The sequence below is a fragment of the Centropristis striata genome, chromosome 6 (genome assembly GCF_030273125.1).
Source record: "Centropristis striata isolate RG_2023a ecotype Rhode Island chromosome 6, C.striata_1.0, whole genome shotgun sequence".
NCBI lineage: Eukaryota > Metazoa > Chordata > Actinopteri > Perciformes > Serranidae > Centropristis > Centropristis striata.
This window is the reverse complement of record NC_081522.1, coordinates 21,693,699-21,719,551: the sequence shown is the minus strand read 5'-3', so window position 1 is coordinate 21,719,551 and position 25,853 is coordinate 21,693,699. Positions and strand designations below refer to the sequence as shown.

Sequence of the window (25,853 nt, the reverse complement as noted above, 5' to 3'; positions counted from 1 at the left end):
CAGGTCTGCCCCGTCAGAGCTCAGTCAGATTCCAGCACTCACACCGTTCACTAGTAAACAGTGAGGTCAACTAAAAGCGGATAACGCCACAAGACACAGAAAAACCAAGTCAATGAATTCCTTCAGCCTGAATTTCACTTTCCATTCACCGGTACGTAACATTAACTTTTGTTCCCCAACATTCCGCTAGCTAACTAAGAACTTTAGCTGAGTTTACCTGTCAAACTGCTCTTTGCTGTGACGTAAAAGGACGTCCGTTATAAGCTAACTTTAACTGAGTTTATCTTAAAAGTTTATTTAGCTTCACAATACAATCCTGCAGTGTCAAGAAAGCGTTATGTGTCATAGGAAGTTTCACAATAAAGGAGTGTGTGGCGACATGCAAGGAAGTGATATTTATCTAGTCACACGTGTTTTGTGAAACTGGAACCTGTTGCCCATATAGCTGACTATTGTGTTGCTTATCACAAGCCTCCCTTGTTCTCCTGGCAGTATGTCAATGTAAAGCAAGCGTTTGTTGGCCTATTTTATATGACGTTTGTGATGTAACAGTTAGTATTTGCAAAGCAAATTGCCGTTCTTTAAGATGACATAAGTGGAAATGGTTGTAAGCTTTCTTCAGGAAGTGGACTAAAGTTAAATATGCCGACTTGAGAGTACATTTTACCTTTTTATAAGTATCACCAGTGTAAAAACAGAAGTGATGGGTCGTTAAGAAATAAATAAGCAACAGAGTAATTAAAAACGGTTCAACAACATGAACAACAAGCACTTTTTCTACTAATGCTATGTTCAAGAGACAGGTGTCACAGCATTTTTAATTCTAGTTAAAAATATATTTTGAAAGCAAAAACAAAAAGAGGAACACCCAACATGCTGCAAAACCTTTCACTGTTCAGTTCACAATCTAATCTCATTTGCCATCAAAGACATTTTGTATGTGTGTGTGTGTGTGTGTGTGTGCGTGTGCGTGTGTATATATATCTATATATCTATAGATATATAGATATAGATATACATACAGTATATAGTATATATGTGTTTGTGTATATATGTGTTTGTGTATGTATGTATGTTTATATATATATATATATATGTATACATACAGTATATAGTATATGTGTGTTTGTGTATGTATGTTGATATATATGTTTATATATAACAACTTTATATTTATTTATTCATTTTAGTGCCTCTTGATCGTCATATTATTTTGTTCAAAGTGACTTAAGATAGAGTGTGTTTCTAAGTTGGGTCTCTACTGCAGGAACATGTTGTGGTCATGACTATAGACCACAGACTAAATGTGTGTCTCTGGTGTCCAGACCACAACAGTAAGTGTCTACTTAAAGTGTAGCTTATGAGCACTGTGTGACTTGTTTAGATAAGATAAACTCATATCAGTTTAAAACGCAGAATCTAATCCACAGGTGTCCTGAAGTATGTGGTGGCTATTTAGGACTATAGTTGCACTGTTCCATACATGTTTATTCTTTTTTAGTTTATTTGTGTTGCTGTAGACAGAGTTTTAGTTTCAGTTTATTATTGTGCTCAGTTTGTAGTGTGCTGTACCTTTAACAGCTGTTCCATGTCAAACCCTAAAACAGATAAGGTAACTGTATGCAAAGCAGAACTGTAGTGTCAGCTTTTAAAAGTTGGATCTTTGGCAAATGACAACTACTGTAAATATTTTTTTATTCCCGAAATTTAAAATTCATTGCAATTGAGTGATGTTAGACCAAAGAAATCTAGTGTTAAATCATGTGCCAGATGTGGTCAAATGTCTTTCCCTTGCATAATGAGTATCTGTATGCAGAGTTTTTTTCTTGTCTGATATCCTTCTACTCTAGTCCTAGGTCACTGGCCACCTGTCTCAACACACTTTCCAAGTTTAACAAAGGAGCCTTAAACCTTTCTATGGCTTCTGGCAGTCAGGACAGTCTGTAAAGATTAGACAATGTCATGCATTGTCATTTGCTCTAGTAGAAAAACACTACATCACTCTTTCCAAACACAAATTCACCTTAGTTCCCTTTCTTATTTCCTCTCGCATGCTTAAAATCTGTGTGTTGCTCACTGTGGGTTGGTGACTTTCCTCGTGAAGTTTGTCATTCTTGCAATATGTTGCACAATGTTTTGGCTCAAGCTTCGAAGTGTGACATTTTCAGAAATAGCAAGTGTTTATTAAAGAGCATGCCACTTTTTCAAGAGGCCCAGTACATCGGGAGATATGGACAGTAAAAATGTATCAATTAAAAATGCTTCAGTGAGCTATATAAGAAAAAAATATATAGATTATATGTTCATTCCTCCTACCTGCCTACATACATGTCTATTTTTCCTATCTGTTTAAAAAAAACAGTCCCACACACACACACACACACACACTGTCTGATTCTCTTGTTCATGAATCGCCTGAACTGACTCATAGTGCACATTCAACAGCATCTGTAAGTCAGTCTTCCAAACCAGTGCACATAGACATGTAGTCTCTATGAAATCCACTACTGAGTGAGTTATGTCAGTCAATATTTCCAAGCAGACAAGACCCTCCTCTCTAGTCATACCACAACTTTCTTTTCAGTTTTTGCTTTACTTGTCAGAGGACATTAGTCTCAGGAATGCATGGTGCCTGAAGTAAAGGAGAACAGCAGCAGTTGTTGTAGGTGTACAGCACACATTGGGCCATGTTTGAAATCACACCACTAAATGTAAATCAGACTGAATTAGTAAAAGTGCCAGAAACGGAGAGGAAGAGTATTTATAAACCTAAAGGTTTACCCAATGACACTCACTGACTGTGTGAATGTACCGTAATTACTAGCATAACTAAAACTAAATCAAGGTTCCCTTCTTAGGCACAAATGTACTGATCAGATTCTTTTATGCCCGTTCTTTTCAAGCATGTGTTATTGAGTTATTTATATGCTGGCGATAATGGTGATATATCCTCGTGTGAAGTCCTTCAGATTTATTATGGCACTACTTTAATAGACTTGATATTCTGTATAATTGCATGTTTTTGTTGCTGCACTTACATTTATATATTTTTATCAGATGCCAAAGAAGCTGTATACTCTCCTCCTGTCTCTCTCTTAGGTTTCATCGACTAATTAAAGAGGCGGTTGCTAAGAGATGACAATCTGTGACATTGGTGAGAGGCTCTGATGTAGAGCAGCCCGAAGCTCCACTTCTCCAGGATCTCTTTCCTCCTCACCTCTGTCTGTACCCGGCTCATGTGAAGGACGCAGGAAACGCTCTTATATCAACAGACTTGCAAATACCATGGCAGCTTTTACTGCTCCTTGTGCCACTACCGATACCACCACAAGCACTACAGTGGTCCGAACTGCATGGCGGAGGCAAGGAAGCGGCGACGAGGCAGGAAAAAGTGAGAACGGGAACGTGGGACAGAACACTATTGTGGAGAAAACCCACGAGTTCTTCCAGATGTGTGACATCGAGAGCAAGGGCTTCATCAACCGACGCGACATGCAGGTGAGGTTGCTGATACAAAATGCCATGACTGAGCTATTTAAAAGTAGTGTTAAGACCTTTGTTGCATGAAAGTAATACACATATAACACTTTAATCACTTTTGGGGACACTGAAGCACTGTTTGGACCAATTTAAGCATCTGCTCTGTTCACATTTTCATCAATAAGAGAGATAACATCTCATTATTTATCCTTGAATGCAGGGACTCTGTGTACTCATTAATGATGCTGAACAGGACACGGATAGGACATGTGCACCTTATTGAAAGCGGCATAAAAAAGCCAGAGACACAGGAAGCTTTTTCATGCAACTCCTCCACTCACATTATTGTGCAGATTCACTTGCCCCTCGGTTATTCATCCTCAACTGTGGCTAATCCTTTGATGAAGCACTCGTAGCCTCCCGCTCCGAGGAGCATAAATACATAGAGAGGAAGCTTTGATCTGATGTTTATAATAATGGCTTTGAAATGAGATGGCGAGCAGGACAGCCGTCCAGTGCTTCTCACTTCTATTTGTATGCACTGAAGAGTAAAATCTGTACTACGAGGCAGTGCTTGTTGCTGTTAGTTATATTTGTTTTAAACTTTCCAGCCGTCTGTCAAAGGTTGCAGTTGATCTAACAAGCTAAAAGAATAATACTGCTGACATTTATGTGCGCTTTTTACACAGTATTTTCAGTAACAATATTTTCACTGGATTTCTCACAGCCTAATAGAACACATTTCACGCTGTGACTGCCAGCGCACTAGTTTTATAGTTGTACTGTTTGCTGACATTAGGGATATGTTCTGTCCAGATAACACACTTTACAAGAACAGCTGATAATCTTACGCAGATGCTACCCGTTCCCCGTCCCTCCCCTGGATTGTATGTGTCGCCTCAGTCAACATTTGCAGCAGTGTAAACACGGCATAAAACTCAATCTGCTTACAGAGAGGTGTGGCTGTGTTGGCTTTCCTTGCAAATTATCCAACTGTTATTGTCATGGTCGGGAGCTTCTTTGGAGGTTCTCACTGACATGTCCCTTTTGGATTAAGCCTTTGTTTAACGAGGAGCTGTCATTCCTCCCCTCTCAAATATTATCTCAGTCTACTCAAATATTCCATTAAAGGCCTTTTGACAGTGTCACTTGAGACAAAATCTTTTCCAGTCTATGGTTGACGGAATGTGCCCAAATAAAATGTAAATGAATGACAAACTGACAAATTAATATGTCATTGGACGTACCAAAAAAATATAAATAAAAGACTAAAGGGCAATTAATTAATTGATAAAATGTGATATAAATTGAATTCTGTTTCTTATTTTAATTTTAAATTATTTTTATTTAATTTTATTATTTAATTTTATTTTTTTTAGATGTATTTTTTTAGTTAGTCAGAACTATTTACTCTGAGGTGTGGAAGCTATGACTAACGGCTAGTGGCACACACACACACACACACACACACACACACACACACACAGAGGTAGTCTTTTTTTTTGTCTTTTTCATTATGCACATTTTATTCCAGCATCTGTGGTCACATTTTATCAGTGTATCCCCATATTTATTTTTAACATTATTTTTGGTACTATTAATTGGCGTATTCATTTATTTATTGAGTTTAAAAAAAAAAAAATATTTTGGCAGCTTCCGTCCTCAAAACACAGAAACAGATGTTGGCCAAAGTAAGACTGTCAGAAGTCTATGTATAAAAGTAAACATATATTATCCATACTCCATACCAGGGGAGCTGCCCAGTGGTCAATCATTAAAGACGGTAGCTGTACTGGGAAGATTCCGGCTGTTCATATGTTTAACTGTATGAGGGTAGAACTGTGTTGCTGAAGATGATGCATTTCTGGTTGGAATAAGAGTCAGAAAGAGGCTTTCTGGAAAACAAGTCACATCCTGTGTTATTAGGGCTACTTTAATCTAATTTTGACTGTTAAAAATAACTGGGAAAGAACCACCAACTGTTCCACTGCACATGATAGCCACTGCACTAATGAATGTCCTCAAGTAGCAGTTGTTATAGCTACAGTATTGTTAATGCCATTGAGGCGTTGTTCTTGCCAATAGCAGCTGTGTTTTGTGTCTTTTTAAATAGAGGCTGAACGGCGAGCTCCCTCTCAGCGCGGAGGAGTTGGAAAACGTATTTGATACCCTTGATTCCGACGGCAATGGATTCCTCACCCTCGACGAGTTTTCCTCTGGCTTCAGTACATTTACTCTTGTTTCTATTTAAAACAATGCCACCGCCATCAGTAGGTGTAGTCTGATGTCTTACGTTCCTGATTTTTCTAGGTGAGTTTTTATTCGGTCGGAAGATTTCTGTAGAGGAAGGCATGGCGGAGAAGAACGCCTGTAAAAGCCCGACAGAGGTCCTGTACCAGACTCAGTGGGAGGAGAGCCTGGCAAGAAGTGATGAGGATGAAGAGGAGAAACACTTTTGCATGCTTATGGAGAGCCTCGGAGCCAACAGTGTCTTTGAAGAGTGAGTACTATATGTGCGTGTATTGTTAGTTACCACGCCATGTCTTTGCACACTTGTAAACGTCTGCTTTAAGTCCACACTTTATTTTAAGGGACTTAGCCTGAGACTATAATCAGCTGTGCAAACTAAACAGGAGTTGGAAATTTCCACTCCCAAGCAAAGCTGTTCCTGTGTTCTCTCTCTGAACAATCTGCGCTCTGCTTCTCTGTATCGGAGTATAAAAGCTTGAACGTCTAAGCCTGTTGAAACATTAGGATTTGTGAAGAAGTTTTACTTCCAGACAGCAGTCCCACTTAACAAACATATCTGAATTATTAATTATTATTGTTAACTTTCTCTACATTGGTATTTAATACAATATTCAATGGTTGTTAGTTACTGTTGACGTCTGTTTAGACGTTGCTTTGGTAGATTGAAAGATAATGACAGGATCTTATGACTCAGACTCACCTTTAACAAACAACTCCAACTCAATAAAAGTAAACGGCGGTGAAGGTGGATGCTAGATTTACACATCCTATTGGCTTCCGCCTACCTGGTTAGCACAAGTTGACATTTTAGATCAGATCAGTCAGTGCAGCACTAACTGATATTGATGTTTGCCAAAGTATTTGTAACTCGAAAAGTTTTCCAGAGATTTGTTTGACTTTTCCTTTTCTTATCAAAGCTTTAAGCACATTACGTCGTTGCTTGTGGAAACATAATTACATAAGTAATCCTTTTCAGTCATCACACATTTTTGATTGTCTCAAAACTGATTTGAATGCAAATTTCAATACTTAAACCATGATTTATATTCAGTGTTTCAGTTTCCTGTCTTGTCTATGGTCTTAAGGTGTCGTGCATTAGCTGCAGACCTCGGGAAACACACAAAAACACTCAACAACAACAACAACAACACTCAAGCAGTTATGATAGAAGATTTCTGCTTTGATATTAAATAGATTTTTCAAGGCAAGGAACATTATGTTCTTTTAAAACCACACTAATCTTGTACCTGAGCTGCTGCCTCTATGTATATTGTTGCTGTGTGTTGCGGTGCTACAATTTCAACCCACGTCCTTGAAACATTTTTCTATTCGTCTTCTAAAAAAATAATAATAATTTTTCATGACACCTCATGACAAAGACCACATGTCATTGGATTCAGTGCTGCTCTTGGTTGCCACTGCTTCTTCTCTGTCCCCGTAGTCCTGCTGAGGTGCGCAGTTTGTGGGCCCAGCTGCGCCGGGATGAACCTCACCTTTTATCCAATTTTGAGGACTTCCTGGCCAGAGTGACATCCCAGATCAAAGAGGCCAACCAGGAGAAGAGGGAGATGGAGAGCGCTCTCAAAAGGTCAGTGGGACTTCTTTCTTTGAGCATATTATCAACAGGGTCATTCAAAACTGTACTATACCATAGGGCTGGGCGATATGGACCAAAAGTCATATCCCGATATATTAAGGCTGAATATCAATATACGATATATATCCCGATAATTTTATCGCAAAGTGAGAGCAAATGTTCAGTCAAAGTCAAAGCCAGATATGACATGTCACAAGTAGTTTTATTGAAAATTGTTTATTTCAGTGAACATAAATACTGTATAACAGGAGTACCTTTTTTTAAAATCAAAGCTCCATAAAGTGCACATTTAAATAAAAAAATATCTGGTAACGCTTTATAAGAAGGTCCTTAATAACCATTAATTAACAAGTAATAAGGCATTGTTCTCGCTTTAGATCCGCTAGTTGCAAAAAGCATAGTTAGCTTATAATTAACTTATAATAATAAAATAAATTAATATAATAAATTATATTTTAATATCAATAAGCAAACAAAATATGATTAATAAAGGCATGGCAAAGACATAATGGGTGGGTCATGGGTGTTTGTAATGCCATTATTAACACTTATATAAGCTTATAAACACACAATAATGCATCTTGCATTATTGTAATGCAATAAGCATCTTGTAAGGACTTACAAGGGCCTTATTACTTGTTAATTAATGGTTATTACAAGGACCTTCCTTAATATAAAGCATTACCAAATATCTTAAATAAAAATAGCCTATTAAATGAAAAAGCCAATCTTTTTCTGAAATATATACAGTATATTTATATGAGAAAAGAATAATGAACATCACCTTTAACCTTAGTAAGGGCAGCATTTATATATAAAGAAAGAAACAAAAATTGAACTATATCGATATATTCGATAGGGTCTAATTCGATATCACATTTAAAGATATATCAATATATTTTTTATATTGATATATCGCTCAGCCCTAATATACTGTCTGAGTTAAAGTGTGTTGCACTATACAAGAACATTTTGTGAGCCATCATGGCATGAATTTTTATCCCCACAGGAAAGCAGCAACACATGACGATGAGATCCAGCGCCTTTACGAGGAAATGGAGCAGCAAATAAAAAATGAAAAAGACAGGATAGTGCTGCAGGTACAACTCTACAAGTGATCTCAAACATGTTGTTCTCTTTGCTGCTAAATCTATCAAATACTGTACATTTTCTTCCTTATCATCACTCTGACAATTTGTCCTGCTGCCTCCCTCTTTTACCCCTGCACGAAAGGACTACGGGCGCTTTCTGTCTCGCAGTCAAAACTTGGAGGTGCAGCTGTCCGGGAAAGAGAAAGAGCTGGAGCAGCTCTTTCAGAAACAGAGAATGGTGAGGCAGAGATAGCTTAAGGATGTCTCAATATTCACTGTCTAAGTAAAACACAAACATTATCAGTTATCTTAAGCCAGTAGTTCTCAACCTTTTTGAGTCGTGATCCCCAATTTAACATCCATGTTGTCCACGACCCCCACTCACTGAACAGAATCTCACACGCACAGTTCAGATCATACAAACTCTGATACGACGGATTTTGGACAAATAATGAAGCAGAAAACAACTAAAACATCTCTCTGTCTGGTCATTTATATGTTTTTTTATATTTTGTTGTTACTTTTATTCTAAGTCCTTTGCTATCAGTTTAAAGGTCCATTCTGACCTCCTAAGTGTGTAACAGTCAGCTTCAAGCCAGAGACTCCTTGGAAAGTAATAACTTGCTACTTTGGGATTTGTCAGAAAAGACACAAAATTACCCAAAAAAAGAATCAAATTGATGACAAAATGACACAAAATGATCAAAAAAAGAGACAAAATTACCAAAAAATTACATAAAATTAAGCAAAAAAGGACTCAAATTGACCACAAAAGAAACAAAACGACCAAAAAAAGACACAAAATGGCACCCCAAAAACCGCAAAATGACCAAAAATGGACGCAAAATGACCAAAAAAAAAGACACAAAATGACCAAAAAAAGGAAACAAAATGACAAAAAAAGACACAAAATGATCAAAAAAAGACACAAAATGACCAAAAAAGACAAAGTGACCAAAAAAGACACAAAATGACTAAAAGGACACACATTAACACAGTTGAGACGGAGCTGACTTCCAAAATTATTTGGTGACCCCCAGAAATCATCTCGCGACCCCAATTGGGGTCGGGACCCCAAGGTTGAGAATAGCTGTCTTAAGCTACCCCATGGGGAAATTTAGCTCTCAGGATAGCAACGTTTACGTTAAACAAGCTGACAGATGACAGAATGCTGTAAATACGCTAATAAAGTAATTTAGTACCATAAACACATCTATTAAACTATCATCGTATCAGACGGTAATAGAACTCTGTGCCCAATGTGCTACACATACATGATCACATGATCAAGCACCAAACAATATAAACCTTACAATTTGTTGAGTACAGGATCATCTCAATAAATTAGAATATGATTGAAAAGTCCATTTCCAGTAGTTCAAGTCAAATAGCCTCAATCAAGTATTGAGTTATATAGATGGACATACTTTTCAGAGGCAAACATTTCCATATTAAACATACTTTTTATAATTGGTCTTTTGTAATATTACTTTTTTTTAGACACTGAATTTTAGGTCTTCATTTAATGTAAGCCATAATCATTATAATTAGAATAAATTAAATAAATTAAGACATGAAATGTTTCATTCTGTGTGTAATGGATCTAAATAATGTGTTATTTCACCTTTTTGAATTGAATCACTGACATAAATAAACTTTTCTATGATATTCTAATTTATTGAGATGCACCTGTACATTCATGAGAATCTAATGTGTTGTGTCCTATTTAACCCTTTATCAGGCAAAGAACCATATTTGGTAACTTGAGCTTCAGTAAATCATACAAGATTCAAGCTTTCCTTTATTGTCATTGTATTAAAAAAGTATACAACTAAATTTATGTGTGCTTCTCATATAAAAGGTGCTTTAAAAAAGACATTCAGACATTATGCATATGTAATAAATAGTCTAAAAAGATAATAAAACAGTTTAAAGGTAAAAGATAAAGTGGTGATGGATGCAAATGATGTGTTATTGTCTATTTAGGGTTGCTGTGGGAAAGAGACTATAATAAATATAATAATAATAATAATAAAGACTCAATTGACCCCGATTTGCAATATAAAAAATGAAACATTTTGCAAAAAGTCTTGTAATATCCTCCAATAACACTTCAGGGTTGGCCTTTTTAAATTTCCAGGAGTGTCTATAATGGGTTAATTTAAAGTGAATGAGTTGGTTTATTCCCCAGACTATGACCGCTTTTGTTACAAAAAGTAGAAACAGAACAGTATAAATACTTTCACATAGCACAGTCCAGCGGTATTGAACAGGCAGATTTGTATAGCACCATTAACCACCTCTTTATCACACTTATATGGAGTTGTTAATTTGTCAGTTTTATCAAATACCATCTAATCCAGCTGTTCTCAACCTTGGGGTCGGGACCCCAATTGGGGTCGCGAGATGATTTCTGGGGGTCGGCAAATCATTTTGGAAGTCTCCACTGTGTTAAAGTGTTCATGTGTTAATGTGTTTAAGTCTTTTTGGTCATCTTGGGTTTTTTTTGGTAATTTTGTATCTTTTTAGGTAATTTTGTGTCTTTTTTGGGTAATTTTGTTTCTTTTTTTGGTCATTTTGTGTCTTTTCTGGTCATTCTGTGTCTTTTTGGTCGTTTTGTGTCTTTTTTCTGGTCATTTTGTGTCTTTTTTTTGGTCCTTTTGTGTCTTTTTTTAGTAATTTTGTGTCTTTTTTTAGTAATTTTGTGTCTTTTTTTGGTAATTTTGTTTCTTTTTTGGGTCATTTTGTGTCTTTTTCGGTCATTTTGTTTCTTTTTTGGGTGATCTGAACTGTGCATGTGAGATTCTGTTCAGTGAGTGCGGGTCGTGGACAACATGCATGCTAAATTGGGGGTCGCGACTCAAAAAGGTTGAGAACTACTGATCTAATCGATGCTTCTCCGCTGAGCTTCTTCTGCAGCAGTAACAACAGCACGTGTTGATGGATACTGTTAGATGGTAACACCTCTGTCACACTTGTACTCAGGCTTTTAAGGCTAATTAGTGAGTTGAAATTAATTCCGGTCACGCCGACAAGGACTTTTCTTCTCTCCTCAGCTCCTTATCACCTCTAATTTATAAGTCGTTCATACAGTGGCATACAGGATTGAACATTTGTTTGTGCTTGCTGTATCTGCTAATGAAATTCATGTTTATAGGCAAATAATAGATGTTTGAAGGCATTGTGTACGTTCATCATGTGACAATGTATTAAAGACATCACTGCACATTTGCCAGCCATGTATTTTTAGAGCTGAGAGCACAGCGACTGTAGCAGATTGTGTGAATATGTACCACTAGGAGTGTTGTATTTATGTTCATTTGATCACAGAGGGACTTGAGCAACATATGATTCAATAATATTTAATATAAGGTTAGTTCTACCTCAATAAATGAGGCGATCATTGTGGGGACCACCTTGACATACTTTCAAAGTCTCTTTACTTGTTTCTTTTTTGACCACCATTCATTCTGTCTCCAGTTGGAGCATCAGTGCCAGGAGCTTCAAAGTGAACAACATGTGACCAAGGTGGAGAACGTGAAGCTGAAGCACACGAATGAAGAGTTAGCACACGAGCTGGACCAAACCAGCAAGGAGCTGATCTCGGCACAGGAACAGCTGAATGTGCTGCAGGAGCAGTCCACACGGCTTCATGAGGATAAGGAGATGTGAGTTGTAGCTGTTCTTTAGAGCAGTATTTCTCAACCTTTTTGAGTCGCGACCCCCAATTTAACATGCATGTTGTCCACTCACTGAACGGAATCTCACACGCACAGTTCAGATCACCCAAAAAAGAACCAAAATGACCAAAAAAAGGAAACAAAATGACCAAAAAAGACACAAATTGACCACAAAATGATCAAAAAAGACAGAAAATGACCAAAAAAGACAGAAAATGACCAGAAAAAACACAAAATGACCAAAAAAAGACAGAAAATGACCCAAAAAAGACAGAAAATGACAAAAAAAGGAAACAAAATGACCAAAAAAAGACACAAATCGACCACAAAATGATCAAAAAAAGACACAAAAAAGACACAAAATGACCAAAAAAAAGACATTAAGTGACCAAAAAGACTAAAACACATTAACACATGAACACTTTAACACAATGGAAACAGAGCTGACTTCCAAAATGATTTGGCGACCCCCAGAAATCATCTTGCGACCCCAATTGGGGTCCCGACCCCAAGGTTGAGAATAGCTGCTGTAGAGATCCTGACGTGTATTTGGCCTTTCAGCATCTAATTTCTTCCTCATTGGTCAGGATGCAATCACATGTTTTTGGTCCAAATAAATACAGAGACTGTAAAATATGCTATAGTGATATGTAATTTATGCCCAATTAATACTGTCAAGGAAAAATGATACAATAAAAGAATAAAAAAAATATGTCATAGCAATAATGGCAGTCAAGATGCTGTAAGCCACAATTAGTTTGGGACTGTAGCAAATGTCCAAGGGCTAAAAAACAACAATATGGATTAAATATTTTGATAATTTTTAGTATTTATATGAAAACATGTTGTGAATTTTGATAATGATTACATCTGTCGGGTTTTTTAAATTATTTTTTTTTATAAATTTCGATTTATGGACATTGCTCGAGAATTATTAGAAATGTCTGGATCACATGAGTTAAAAACAATCCTATGCAGCCACTAATTCTGCAGATAGTATTATTCTAATAATATTAGTTTATTATTATTATTATTATTATTATTATTATAATTATATATTGTATCTTAAAGAAAGTAGACAAGAAAAGACAGCATGTCTGTGTAAACTCACTCTCATCTATCAACTGATTTTGCGTTTCTTTGCTCTGAGTCATATTTCTCACTAGTTTTTCATCAAATGTAACCAGAGCACATAGTGTGTCTGTTTGTAATAAAAGATGCTTTGTTTCACTTGTTCGACAGTGAAATATACAGACTGACTGAGGGACTGCAGCGAGAGCGAGCGGGCCTCCTCAAACAGCTCGACCTTTTGAGGTATGGAGAACAAAACTCAATACAAACGTGACATGAATATTCATCTTGTGATTTAATATCATTAGGCCTTCAAGATTAAATCCAGTTATTTAGTTATTTGAGATCATTGAGCACGCTTGTAGCCTGTTTTTAGTCCACAACTGTGTCAGTGCTCATGATGAAAAGAAGTGTTTAGTTTTGTGAATTAATTTGTCTATTTGCATGTTTAGTATTTGTTTTACTGCTTGATAATAAAGTTTATCACTGCTGTGCATTGTTTTACTGTACATTTTTCATGCATAATCACATTACGAAAGATAATTCACAGATACATTTCAGTTAGTAATTCACCTCTTTCTAGTGAAGTGAACACAGTACAAAGCAAGACTTCAAAAACAAAACATATTTATGTGGAATACTTGTTGAGCTTGTCTTCGGTGTTAAAATGTTAATTAACTAGAATGACTGCTTGTTCTACAACCTCCTGCTGTCAGACAACTTTGTTCGATAGCTGCAGGATGTTCCAGAGCCACCATGGCTAACTAATGTTCAACAGAAAATAGCTATCAAACATGGCTAGACATTCAAGTTAATAATAACTTTGGCCACTTGTCTCTCTCTCTAACATTTTTTATTTTTTTTGTTGTGTCCAGGGAAATGAACAAACATTTACGGGATGAAAAGGACATACGCTATCAGGTATCCATTTATTATTGCCACATTAATACAATGTATTATTTAAAGTTTCCCTGCGTGCATTTAATCACCCGCTTTCTAAAAATGAAAGAAATATTGTGATAGAAAGTGATAACCAGAGTCCAGAGTAGCCGTCCCAAGATGAATCTGAATCACATGCTTGAATATGAATAAAAACTTATATTTCTGCAGAATCCAAAGAATTCTAAAAGAACACCAAGTTTGATGCAGAGGCCTTCAATCCAGGTCATAAAACACACAAACACAAATATCTTCAAAAGGTAAACCATCACCAAGTGATACACCAAGTGTGTTGGATCTGCATTGTTTCCATTGGCACTGTAGTGTTTGCTATAATACTGCTTCTGTCTGCAGTGAGGATGAGGAGGAGCTGACCACCAGCGCTGTGAGGCACAGCCTAGCTAACGGCTCATGCCAGTCCTCGTGCACAGCGGGAACAAGAGGGCACCTCCAGAGGATCATCTCCATCGAGGAGGACCACCTCCCACACCTGCTGCAGGATGACTGTCAGGCTCAGCTCCCACTGCAGGAGTGTAGTGAAGGAGAGGAAGCCTCAGACAACGAGGAGAATATAGACTTGGTGATGAGCGATATTTACCCATGTACAGCCCAGCAGGAAAAGTCAAAGGGGGACGTGGAGAAAAGGGAAACCCCCACATCTCCGAGGGGTCAGCCTGTTGGCAAGGAGACCAGCATAAATGTAAGCATGGGGACATCGTGTGGTATACACCAGTAGTTCTCAACCTTTTTGAGTCGCGACCCCCAATTTAACATGTTGTCCGCGACCCCCGCTCACTGAACAGAATCTCACATGCACAGTTCCGATCACCCAAAAAAGAAACAAAATGACCAAAAAAGACAGAACATGACCAGAAAAGACAGAAAATGACAAAAAAGGAAACAAAATGACCAAAAAAGACACAAAATGATCAAAAAAAGACACAAAATGGCCTATAAAGACACAAAATGACCAAAAAAAAGGAAACAAAATGACCAAAAAAGACACAGATTGACCACAAAATGATAAAAAAAAAAGACACAAAATGACTAAAAAATCAAACACAAAAATGACCAAAAAAAGACATTTAGTGACCAAAAACACATTAACACATGAACACAGTGGAGACAGAGCTGACTTGGGGTCGGGACCCCAATTGGGGTCCCGACCCCAAGGTTGAGAATAGCTGGTATACAGTATGTAAAGAATGCTTGACACAGACTAACCTCTTGTGATCCTGTTGAAGCCTCCCTCACACAGAGCAGACTGTGACTTAATTAATTGTTTCATGTAAGATCCCATAAACTTCCTCTAACCCTTATGCATCCATTTAAAAAGACATAAAAATGTAATGTATTAATATTATTTTCCATTTTCACTTCATACATACATAGACTAAATCTTTTAACCATCTTCAGTGCTGATCATTACTGCTAAAAATCCATTCATTTTCAGAATCTTAACCCTTTAAATGTAAAAAAGAGGATATATATATATTTATATATACACACATATATATATATATGTGAGTGTGTGTGTGTGTGTGTGTGTGTGAGAGAGAGAGAGAGTGTGTGAAGCGCGCATCTGTACGAGTGTGTGTGTAGCGAAAATCGCATGAAGTTACGTGTGTGTGTGTGTGTGTGTGTGTGTGTGGGTGTGTGAATTTGCGGCCTGGAGCGCAGTTTTCACATTTTTTGAAAATTTTTTTTTCGGCCGTCCCATTCATTTCAATGCAAAATTTTGGGCAGTTTTTCGCAACTCACGTCGCGAAAAATTCGTATTCTGTAGAGAAAAGTAATAGCACATCGATCCCGATCAAACCACGCGTTTTGATATGTAATTTGTCCTGCAACTCTTCTCTTGCCTCTTGCCCCGTGGCCCTAATAAATAATTTTATGCTGAAATGGCTGTGGGATAAGCTACTTTTTTTAGATGGATCCTATGGCCTGTCTTTAATCCCTGCTACCATACTTTGTGTTTCTTCAGGAAGAAGGCGGCCCCTCGCCACCAGACCGCCTCTTCAAGATCGTCCTAGTGGGGAACTCTAGCGTAGGAAAGACTTCCCTCCTTCGGCGATTTTGTGATGACTGCTTCCACCCTGGCACTTCTGCTACTGTGGGTATGTACAGTAACGTGCAAACACACCATTGTTGGTTCCTGTTGACTACAGGCTCTTCATGTGTTTCCTTACAAAATACAAAATACACTTGAATGTAGCACTGGAGAAAACAACATGTTGTCCCCATTAGACAGCAGTGTAAGCAATGCAAAGACAGGCTGCAAGACTGTACAAAACAGTTTGAAATGCTTGTATGCTGTGATCCTCCATGCAGTACATGGTATACTGTCCTATGCAGGGTTTCAGGGGAGAAGCTAAGCAGTTGTCTTCAGATATATTGTTGCCTGTGTAGAATCTAATAAAATGAGGTGACACATTCTCTCAAGGTCAGTGTGAGAAATTGTTTCAATCATAAAAGCATCACAATTTAGTCGCCCTGATAGTAAAATATTTGGTTTTGAGGACATTTATTTATTCGTCCCGTGTATTAAATCTTCAAACTTCTCTCTTTAAAACTGTTGTAGGATTTCATGATTTGCAGTACAGCAATAAAAGAAAAGTGCTACAAGGCTACTGTCAATGTGCTTCAGTTGAGCCTTTAAAATTTTATTTTCTGTAAATAAGTTGACAGTTTGGAACACAATAGTAGTTGTATGTATCAATAAAGCTCCTGTTTTTTTATGCATAAAAATGTCCAGTTTCAGTTTTATAGCTTTTTACATTAAACTCAGCATTATTTTTACAATATAAACATTATCATATTTTAACCTTTAACCTTTGCCCCCTCAAGTCTGGATGGAGTTTTCTCTTCATCCATTCTATGAGAGACTTAAATAGATAGTGAGTGTCTTTGCCTCCTTTATAAAGAAACTGAGGTAACATAGTCTGGGGAATGACTACATCTACAAACCAGGGATTACATACAGAAACACTTGAAATATTTCAAGATTGAAATACAATAAACAATAGATAACTGTAAACAAATTAAAGGGTAATGCTTTATATTAAGGTCCTTGTAATAACCATTAATTAACAAGTAATAAGGCCCTTTTAAGTCCTTACAAGATGCTTATTAACATTATTGTGTGTTCATAAGCTTATATAAGTGTTAATAATGGCATTACAAACACCCATGACCCACCCATTATGTCTTTGCCATGCCTTTATTAATCTTATTTTGTTTGCTAATTGATATTAAAATATACTTTATTATACTTTATAACTATAAGTTAACTATGCTTTATGCAACTACTGGATCTAAAGCGAGAACAATGCCTTATTACTTGTTAATTAATGGTTATTAAGGACCTTATTATAAAGCACTATTAATTAAAGTTAATTGACCTCCCACATCTACCATACTCTATTATCAATCCGAAACTTGAGAATACAAGCAGGAAGAAGCCTTAAGAATATACAAACCTGTTCAAATAATGTCAGACATTGTCCCATCCAGTTCAGAATTATACACAGTCTCCACTGCCTCAAGGAGAAACAGCATAACATCCATCCAGGGGTGTCTGATTTAGCTTCATGGTTTTGCTTTATGTCCCAAGGTCCACACTTTCTCTCGACTTCTACTATCTGTAACATTGAGCCTCATTCATGAACCATTCTTAAGAACAAATTTGTTCTTAAGTCCTACTTACTGAGATTTTACGAAGATTGTGGCATTCATGAATTTTTTTCTTATGCAGGATTTTTCCTACGAACACTCAGGAGAACTCTTAAGCTCATTCCAGTGCTGACATGTTGGCATGGTTGTGTTGTCTTCTTTAGTTAAGTTCAATAAAATACATTACAGTGAAATTTGCGTCATATTTATGTATTTATTTATTCATTTCTTTTTTTTTTCATTTTTCATTTTAATTAAATTAAATGTGCTCAATATAAATTTCTTCCTCTGAGTGATCTCCTGCAGCAGAACTTCTAGTTCTGAACTGCTAAAGTTTTTTTTTTCTTTTTACCTGTGCTCCAACGGATTTACTCCTCTGTGTGGCGTCTACACACGGCCCTGCAGTCCTTTTATGGGCCCTTTTATGGGAATTAATGGGCGGTTACCTATGTTAATCCTATATTAATTAGACTCACCTGGTATTCATCAATTTAAGAACACGGCTACGAACAATTCAGCGGCTTAAGAACACGTTGATGAATCTGACGTAGGGTCTTCTTAGAAATCTTCTTAAGAAAGAATCTAAGAAGATTCTTAAGAAGATATTGCTGAATGAGGCCCACTGTGTCTGAGGTTATGAATACTCTGATTGAACCAGAGACTCTGCTTATCATTCTTATCATATCTGAGACATTCAGAAGACTAAACACAGCACAGCGGGGCTTTATCTCTTACTGCCTAAAATAAATGACGGCTGATTGTTAGGAAGAGTGTAACTGTCCTGACTTATGAGATGTGGCTAGAAGTTCTAACTAGCACTGTCTATTTGGATAGAAGATATGTCCTGGAAGCAGTGGTGGAAAAAAATTCAGATCACTTACTTAAGAAAAAGTACTAATACCACACTGTGAAATGACTCCACTGCAAGTAAAAGTCCTGCATTCAAAAGTTACTTAAGTAAAAGTACAAAAGAATCAGCATCAAAATGTTCCAAAAGTATCAAAAGTAAAAGTATGCATTATGCAGAATCGATTATTGGCTTATTATTATTGATGTATTTATGTAAGCAGCATTTTAATTTTGTCAAGGTAGGGTTAATTGTATCTTCTTAATATACTGGTATGGGGTTTAACTTCAGCAAATGTCTAATCACTTTAAATTGATCATGTTTTTCATGTTAAATCTTGTTAAATCTCTACCGGAAAAGTAGTAGTAGAAGTATAAAGTTACATAAAATGGGAATACTCAAGTAAAGTACAACCTCATCAAATTTGTACTTAAGTACAGAACTTGAGTAAATGTACTTAGTTACTTTCCACCACTGCCTGGAAGATAGGTGCCTTTTGTTATTCAGTAAGACCTGGCAACCCCTCATATCACACCTGGCAACTACCTTAAAACAGGAGTTCTCAACCTTTTTGAGTTGCGACCCCCAATTTAACCTGCATGTTGTCCACGACCCCCGCTCACTGAACACAATCTCACAGTTCAGATCATACAAACTCAAGACGAATTTTGGACAAATAATGAAGCAGACAACAACTAAAACATCTCTCTGTCTTTGCATTTATATATATGTTTTTTATATTTTATTGTTACTTTTAATCTAAGTCCTTTGCTATCAGTTTAAAGGTCCATTCTGACCTCCTGAGTGTGTAACAGTCAGCTTCAAGCCAGAGACTCCTTGGAAAGTAATAACTTGATACTTTGGGATTTGTCAGAATAGACACAAAATTACCCAAAAAAGAAACCAATTGACCACAAAATTTTTTTTTAAAAGACACAAAATGACCAAAAAATTACATAAAATTAAACAAAAAAGGACTCAAATTGACCACAAAATGACAAAAAATGACCACAAAGAGACACAATTTGACCAAAAAAGACACAAAATGACCAAAAAAGACACAAAATTACTAAAAAATTATAATAAAAAAAAAGACAAAATGACCAAAAAAAGACACAAATTGACCACAAAATTATCAAAAAAGACTAAAACAAATTAATGCATGAACACTTTAACACAGTGGAGACAGAGCTGACATCCAAAATGATTTGGTGACCCCCAGAAGTCATCTCGTGACCCCAATTGGGGTCGGGACCCCAAGGTTGAGAATAGCTGCCTAAAAACATGCATTCAGGTCGATATATAGATACGGCATATCAGTACATTTTAAAACAGTAATTTGTTTTTGAGTTTTTGGAAAAATATACAGTAAACGGTAATAAAAATGAATGTGCTGACTAATGTTTTCTTGTCTGTATGTGCAGGTATAGACTACAGTGTAAAGACAATAACTGTGGACAACAGCCAGGTGGCACTGCAGATGTGGGATACAGCAGGACAGGAGAGGTGAGGCAGCAACATAAAGAAAAGACTTTTTCACATTTAGTGGATAATATTCTGCAACACTACTTCACTTCTGTCAGCCGTGGCACTTCTTTGCTTCAAAAGAGTGTACTTAAAGTCTTAGAATTCCCACTGAATCAAATAATTTCCTTCTAAAAGTAGAAATGAACTAAATGCTCCACAGTTCTTTTTGTAAACATTACTACCATATTTTTGCAAGTTGCACAATTGTTTTTAGGGATTTTTGCAGGTGAAAAACGTCCTCTTCATCTGCTTCCTCCTCTCCTCCTGCAGGTATCGAAGCATCACCAAACAATTCTTTCGAAAGGCAGACGGTGTGGTGGTGATGTATGACATCACAGCCGAGCAGAGCTTCACAGCCATCAGGCAGTGGCTGACAAGTGTAAAGGTACGACAGTAACAGTCACACACGTTCTTCAGAAACACCACAAGCAGAACAAATGCTTGGCTTTTACTTTGTGCTTGCTCTATTTTGATCCTCTTAACCCTTTATCAGGCAAAGAACTATATTTGGTAATTTCAGGTAATATTTTGAGAAAAAAGTTGCAAATTTATTAAAGTGGCAAATCTACAAGAAAAAAAGTAGCAGATTTAAGAGATTTAAAGTGGCAAATCTGCACGAAAAAAGTGGGAAAAAAACTACTTTTTTCTCCCAGATTCACCACTTTAAATCTCATAAATCTACGCATTTTTTTCTCGTAGATTTGCCGCTTTAATCTCGTAAACTTTTTTCTCAAAATATTATTTTCATGTGGTTTTTTTTACACATTCTGGCTGTATGTAATATCCTCCAATATTCTCTAGGGTTGAAATTTGGAATTTGCAAGTATTTCAATGAGTGCCCTATTAAGAGTTAAAGTGGTGAATCTGGGAGAAAAAAGTTGCTTTTTTCCCACTTTTTTCATGCAGATTTGCCACTTTAAATCTAGTAAATTTGCAACTTTTTTCTCGAAATATTACCTGAAGTTACCAAATATAGTTATTCGCCTGATAAAGGGTTAAAGCAGACAGAAAGGAAAATATGTTGTGTTAAATATATATTTCACAGTATAAACTGTAGAATATATAGGACGAATAAAGGTCAGTTGCTGAATTTGTTTACATCAGTGCTTGTATACAGCAATAGGGAAGCTGTTGTCCTAGTCTTTTAAATAGAAATAACTCTTTTAAGATCTGTTTCTCTGTAGACACTGAGTCTGTATTTTTGACAGGAGGGCGCAGGTGAAGACATCCCCATCATGCTCCTGGGAAACAAAACGGACAAGGAGATTGAGAGACAAGTTCAGAGAGAAATGGGCGAGAGACTAGCCAAGGTCTGTGTGTCCGTGTTGTCTGTGTAATGAAAGAAACATGATTATATAATAGGGACAGGTTCATGTGGAGTCTATTTCAGTGGGATTCTGAGGTTGTTTTTATCAGCTTTCTTTTCTTATTTTGTATCACTGTAGTCTCTGGTTTAATGTAGTTTCTATGGTGACTGGAAAGGAGCATGTGAGCTAAAATAGTTGCATGAGGAATGTTTTCTCTTTGTTCTTTTGTAACTATAAGTAGAGAATTGACTTTTACCCCGATCAATATGCAATAAGTGGAAACATGCATGCCTCTTTTTCAGGACTGCCAAATGACTTTCTATGAGTGCAGCGCGTTCTCCGGACACAACGTGGTGGAGTCCATGATCCATTTAGCCAGGTGAGCAGAAGTAATGACCATTGTGTGTGAGTTTATGTAAAGGAAAACAGTTAGACTACGGCTCCGTTTACATGATGACGGTCTGAACAGAAGACGCAAAAGTGGCGTCTCGTCTTCACTTTTTATTCCGCGTTTAGACAAGCGTTTTCGGGAGGAAATCTGCTGCATACGGTGACGCAAAAGTGTGTGGAATTGGATTGTATGCAGCCAGGCGGCATCACTTAAAGCGATAAGAGCATCTTTGGGCATGTGGATGTTTTCACACCACGTATTTTCATCAGCTACTCCTTCCACAAAGTTCTCCACCATCACTAGATCTCCCAGGTCTTGTCCAAAGCCGTCTGGCTCGCCTCCGACCAATTGCTGCATCCTAAATGTGATGGAGGTAATTCCAGATCCTTCTCTGTTCACTAATACTATCTGTACATATCCTGTACATTTGGTGGAAAGACTCCTGTAAGTTTATTAGAGCTGCCAGAGCAGCTTGAAGGTCCGACGCATGGAAATAATCCCACATGTTTGTTTATTTTCCTGTACTGGAGCATGGATGTGACGTAAACACATACGTGACGTGAGCAGATCTGAGCAGAGTTTTGCGTCTTGTCAGTGTAGACGGACACGCCACTTTGGAAGGTGGTTTCAGATTTTTGCGTTCTTAAGCCCCAAAAACGCCGTCACCGTCTAAACGAAAGGCACTTCCGATAAAATATTTTGTCGTTTTTACCCGCAAGCGTCCTCGTGTAAACGGGGCCTAAAAGTGTAGCAAACATTTGTCTCATTTGTTCTTTGTCGGCGGCACAAAGGCCTTTTTTTTGTCAGCTGGTTCCAGAAAACACAACAGAAAGCAGTGATTCCCCTGGTCATGCCTTAGAATGAATTAGCCAAGTAAGTCAGGCTTATTAAAGTAAATCCAAAATAGTTTAAGCTCAGCTACTATGGCAACTTGTGCTGAATATGTTGAATTTGCTGTATGGAACTGAATCAACTAAAAATGAGTCATGCTAACCTAAATAAGCCTGGCTCATTTGGTAAACTCACTTTATGGGACGGCCCATTATTTGCTATATCTGGCATTGTTAACATTGCTGCAGTGGTATGTAACTCAGTACATTTACTCAAGCACTGTACTTAAATACAAATTCCAGGTACTTTACTAAAGTATATTCACTTCATACCACTCCTCTATATGTCAGAGGGAAATATTGAACATTTTATTTTACTATAATTATTTTTGACAGCTTCATTTATTTTAAAAATCAAGAGTCTTGCATGAACAGCCTATAAAAGAGAAAATAATCTGCAAGATAATTGTAATAATTGTACCTTTTAATAATAATAATAAATAATACTAATTATACTACTAATAATAAAAATAATACTAATTTTAGTTTGTTTGTCATTTTGGGTGAATTTAACAGTACTTCTCACTATTTTCTGAGTATTTACAAGCCAAATAATAAGTTGGTTAATGGAGAAAATAATCAGCATTATAAATCAGTCCATAATGAAATGAATCATTGGTTACTTTTTTAATAATTCAAAATGAGCCCCACCTCAACAGTAAAATCCTGCTTTAACATTAACGCATGGATATTCATTATAATTTATGATATCATAGTCACAGTTGAAGGGGATTTTGTTTTCTGTACTAAGTCCTTTTACTTTTAATAGTCTGGTATTAATACTGTTATTTGAGCAAAAATTCTGAATACTTCCTCCACCACCACATACTGTAAAGTACCCGATCTAATGCCTATGCCACTGTCAGAACCATAGACTGTATATAAATAATGGACGTAGTCTCCGTGACGTCACCCATTGGTTTGTGGCCCGTTGGAAGCCTTGAGTTCAGCGTTATACTCGTCGCCATCTTGCGTCGCCATCTTGCGTCGCCATCTTGTTTCTGATACGGGGAGCAGACCATATCTGGACTGTGGAGGAGGAGAGGGATCTGATCACTGACTACATCCTCTCTACACCTCAACCTGACTGAGAGAAGCTGCTGCTAATTCATGTTAGCATTAACTGGAGCATTAACTGGGATGTTAGCTTTGGCTAGCAAAAAAATAAAAACAAAATGTATCTTTCTTACCTCAGAAAACTGAGCAGCGACTCCTTGGAGTGTCTGTTAGTCCAACCAAACACTGAACAAGACATTTTTACTAAAAAATTTCTGAGGTAATAAATCAAGTCAGAAGTTTTCAAATTTTGCACTGAAATAAATGGGCAGATTTTTTTTGCAGCCAAAGTTAGCGCCCCCTGCTGGAATTTTTGGTGGATTGCAGCTTAAGACACTTCCTGGTTGGCCTCCATGCTCAGACACGGAGATTGCCGCCTGATTAGAACCATATTCTGTCTCCTCTGTGTGAGAATGGCAATTATTTTCCCTGAATCAATTAGAGGTGTAAAGTAAAGATTAGGGTCAATGGACTTAATTAAATCTCTTGACATTATGCTTCTACTCTTGTTGTTGCTGTGAGAATACAGCAAAACAGCTTTTAATACACATCAACTTGACAAATAAGCAGCTCACTCCCCAGTGTGAAATAAACACCCTGCAGGGTTAATTTGGAGCAGGACTGAAGCATGTGCAGGTTGGATTTCGTTGCAGTAAGAGTTGTTTATTTCTCATTATGTATCTTAGAATCCTGAAAGAGCAGGAGGACAGAGAGAAGGAGAAGACGGTCCAGCTGGTCGGTGGCACCTCAGAGAAGAAGAGATCCTGCTGCTAACAGTTAGACAGTAAACACATACACAGTAGCACTACCCTTTACTTAAACACACAATGTGACATGTGCCACCGAGGACACATTCTTCTGAATGTCAGCAAAACTGCTTCTCACACGTCTTCCACTTTGTGGCACTCTGGCTAAAACCAACACCAGAATCAACTGTGTGTTTATTGTAATGCCTCACAGATGATATTGCACTATTATAAACTCTACTCTATGTTTACCCAAGTTGTTTGGAGTTTGAAAATAACCTTAATATTGCTATTTTGGGGATAGGAAGTAAAAAAAAAAGAAGAATATCAGAGAAAGAATAATAACTATAAAACAACTGAACAAATGTAAGACAAACTCCCTTTTAAGACTTTTTCATTTTATAAATGTATAATGTACAGACAGTGGCTCTCAAATATTTATTTAGTTTCCAAAGACCATTTATCTGTCACGTGGGATTTTTACTCTATGTATTATTATAATTATCCAGTGTTATGTGTAATTTTTTAGCTGTTTTGCTTCTCCACAGACACAATAACACAATCAACTGTAATACAACTTTAATACATTATCCTGCAACCTTACAGTAAGCACAACCTTAGTGAAGCTTTTGTGTTCAGCTTGTGTTGAGATTGTTGGTTTAACTAACCAGGCTAAGATTAGATGCAGCATTATGTAACGTGGCAGGACATTGCATGGTTCTCTTGGTAAAAACATTTTTTTAGTTGTGTATTTCGTCATGTTTTGTTGGGATTTTCTTTCTATGTTGCTTATTTTTTGTCCTCTGTGAAACAAAAGGGAAAGGTGAAAAAAAGTTAGCTTTTTCATCTGTGAAAAACGGGTCATGTTTAATTAGTTTAATTATTTTGCAGGCTTTTGTGTTATTTTGTCCTTCTGGTTGATTTGTAATTGTGTGTTTTCTTTGTCGTACCACTACTGAAGGTTGTTAGGTTACCTTAGCAACAAGCTGGGAGGTTGGCTCAGTTTCGTGTTCTAAATTAAAAGCTAGAAAATAACAATGACCATTATTTTACCCAAGAGACCAAATGAAGTCTGTATCAGTAAATATTTATATCACCTTAATCCAGCTATTCTCAACCTTGGGGTCGGGACCCCAGTTGGGGTCGCGAGATGATTTCTGGGGGTCGCCAAATCATTTTGGAAGTCAGCTCTGTCTCCACTGTGTTAAAGTATTCATGTGTTTTAGTCTTTTTGGTCATTTTGTGTCTTTTTTGGTCATTTTGCGTCTTTTTTTTTGGTCATTTTGTTTCCTTTTTTTGGTCATTTTGT

General features: G+C 36.9%; 1 protein-coding gene across 1 annotated transcript; it reads left to right on the top strand.

Annotated features, from left to right (window-relative positions):
• The first annotated feature begins 37 nt into the window (after positions 1 to 37).
• On the top strand, positions 38 to 25,853 carry cracr2aa (calcium release activated channel regulator 2Aa). The gene is made up of 18 exons (XM_059334608.1): positions 38 to 151; positions 3,100 to 3,498; positions 5,594 to 5,705; positions 5,791 to 5,980; positions 7,172 to 7,318; positions 8,337 to 8,427; positions 8,561 to 8,656; positions 11,899 to 12,086; positions 13,341 to 13,412; positions 14,045 to 14,090; positions 14,280 to 14,368; positions 14,463 to 14,808; positions 16,093 to 16,225; positions 20,052 to 20,133; positions 20,425 to 20,539; positions 21,363 to 21,464; positions 21,764 to 21,840; positions 24,485 to 25,853. The coding sequence occupies exons 2-18, from the start codon at positions 3,286 to 3,288 to the stop codon at positions 24,570 to 24,572; spliced, it is 2,187 nt and encodes a 728-aa protein (XP_059190591.1). The 5' UTR covers positions 38 to 151; positions 3,100 to 3,285; the 3' UTR covers positions 24,573 to 25,853.

Excerpts from the sequence above, each read along its gene's own strand:
- cracr2aa (XM_059334608.1), top strand. The coding sequence starts at position 3,286 with ATGGCAGCTTTTACTGCTCCTTGTGCCACTACCGATACCACCACAAGC. Across the intron at positions 14,369-14,462 it reads AACACAAATATCTTCAAAAG|TGAGGATGAGGAGGAGCTGA; the intron begins GTAAACCATCAC and ends TTCTGTCTGCAG. Across the intron at positions 21,465-21,763 it reads TGGGCGAGAGACTAGCCAAG|GACTGCCAAATGACTTTCTA; the intron begins GTCTGTGTGTCC and ends CCTCTTTTTCAG.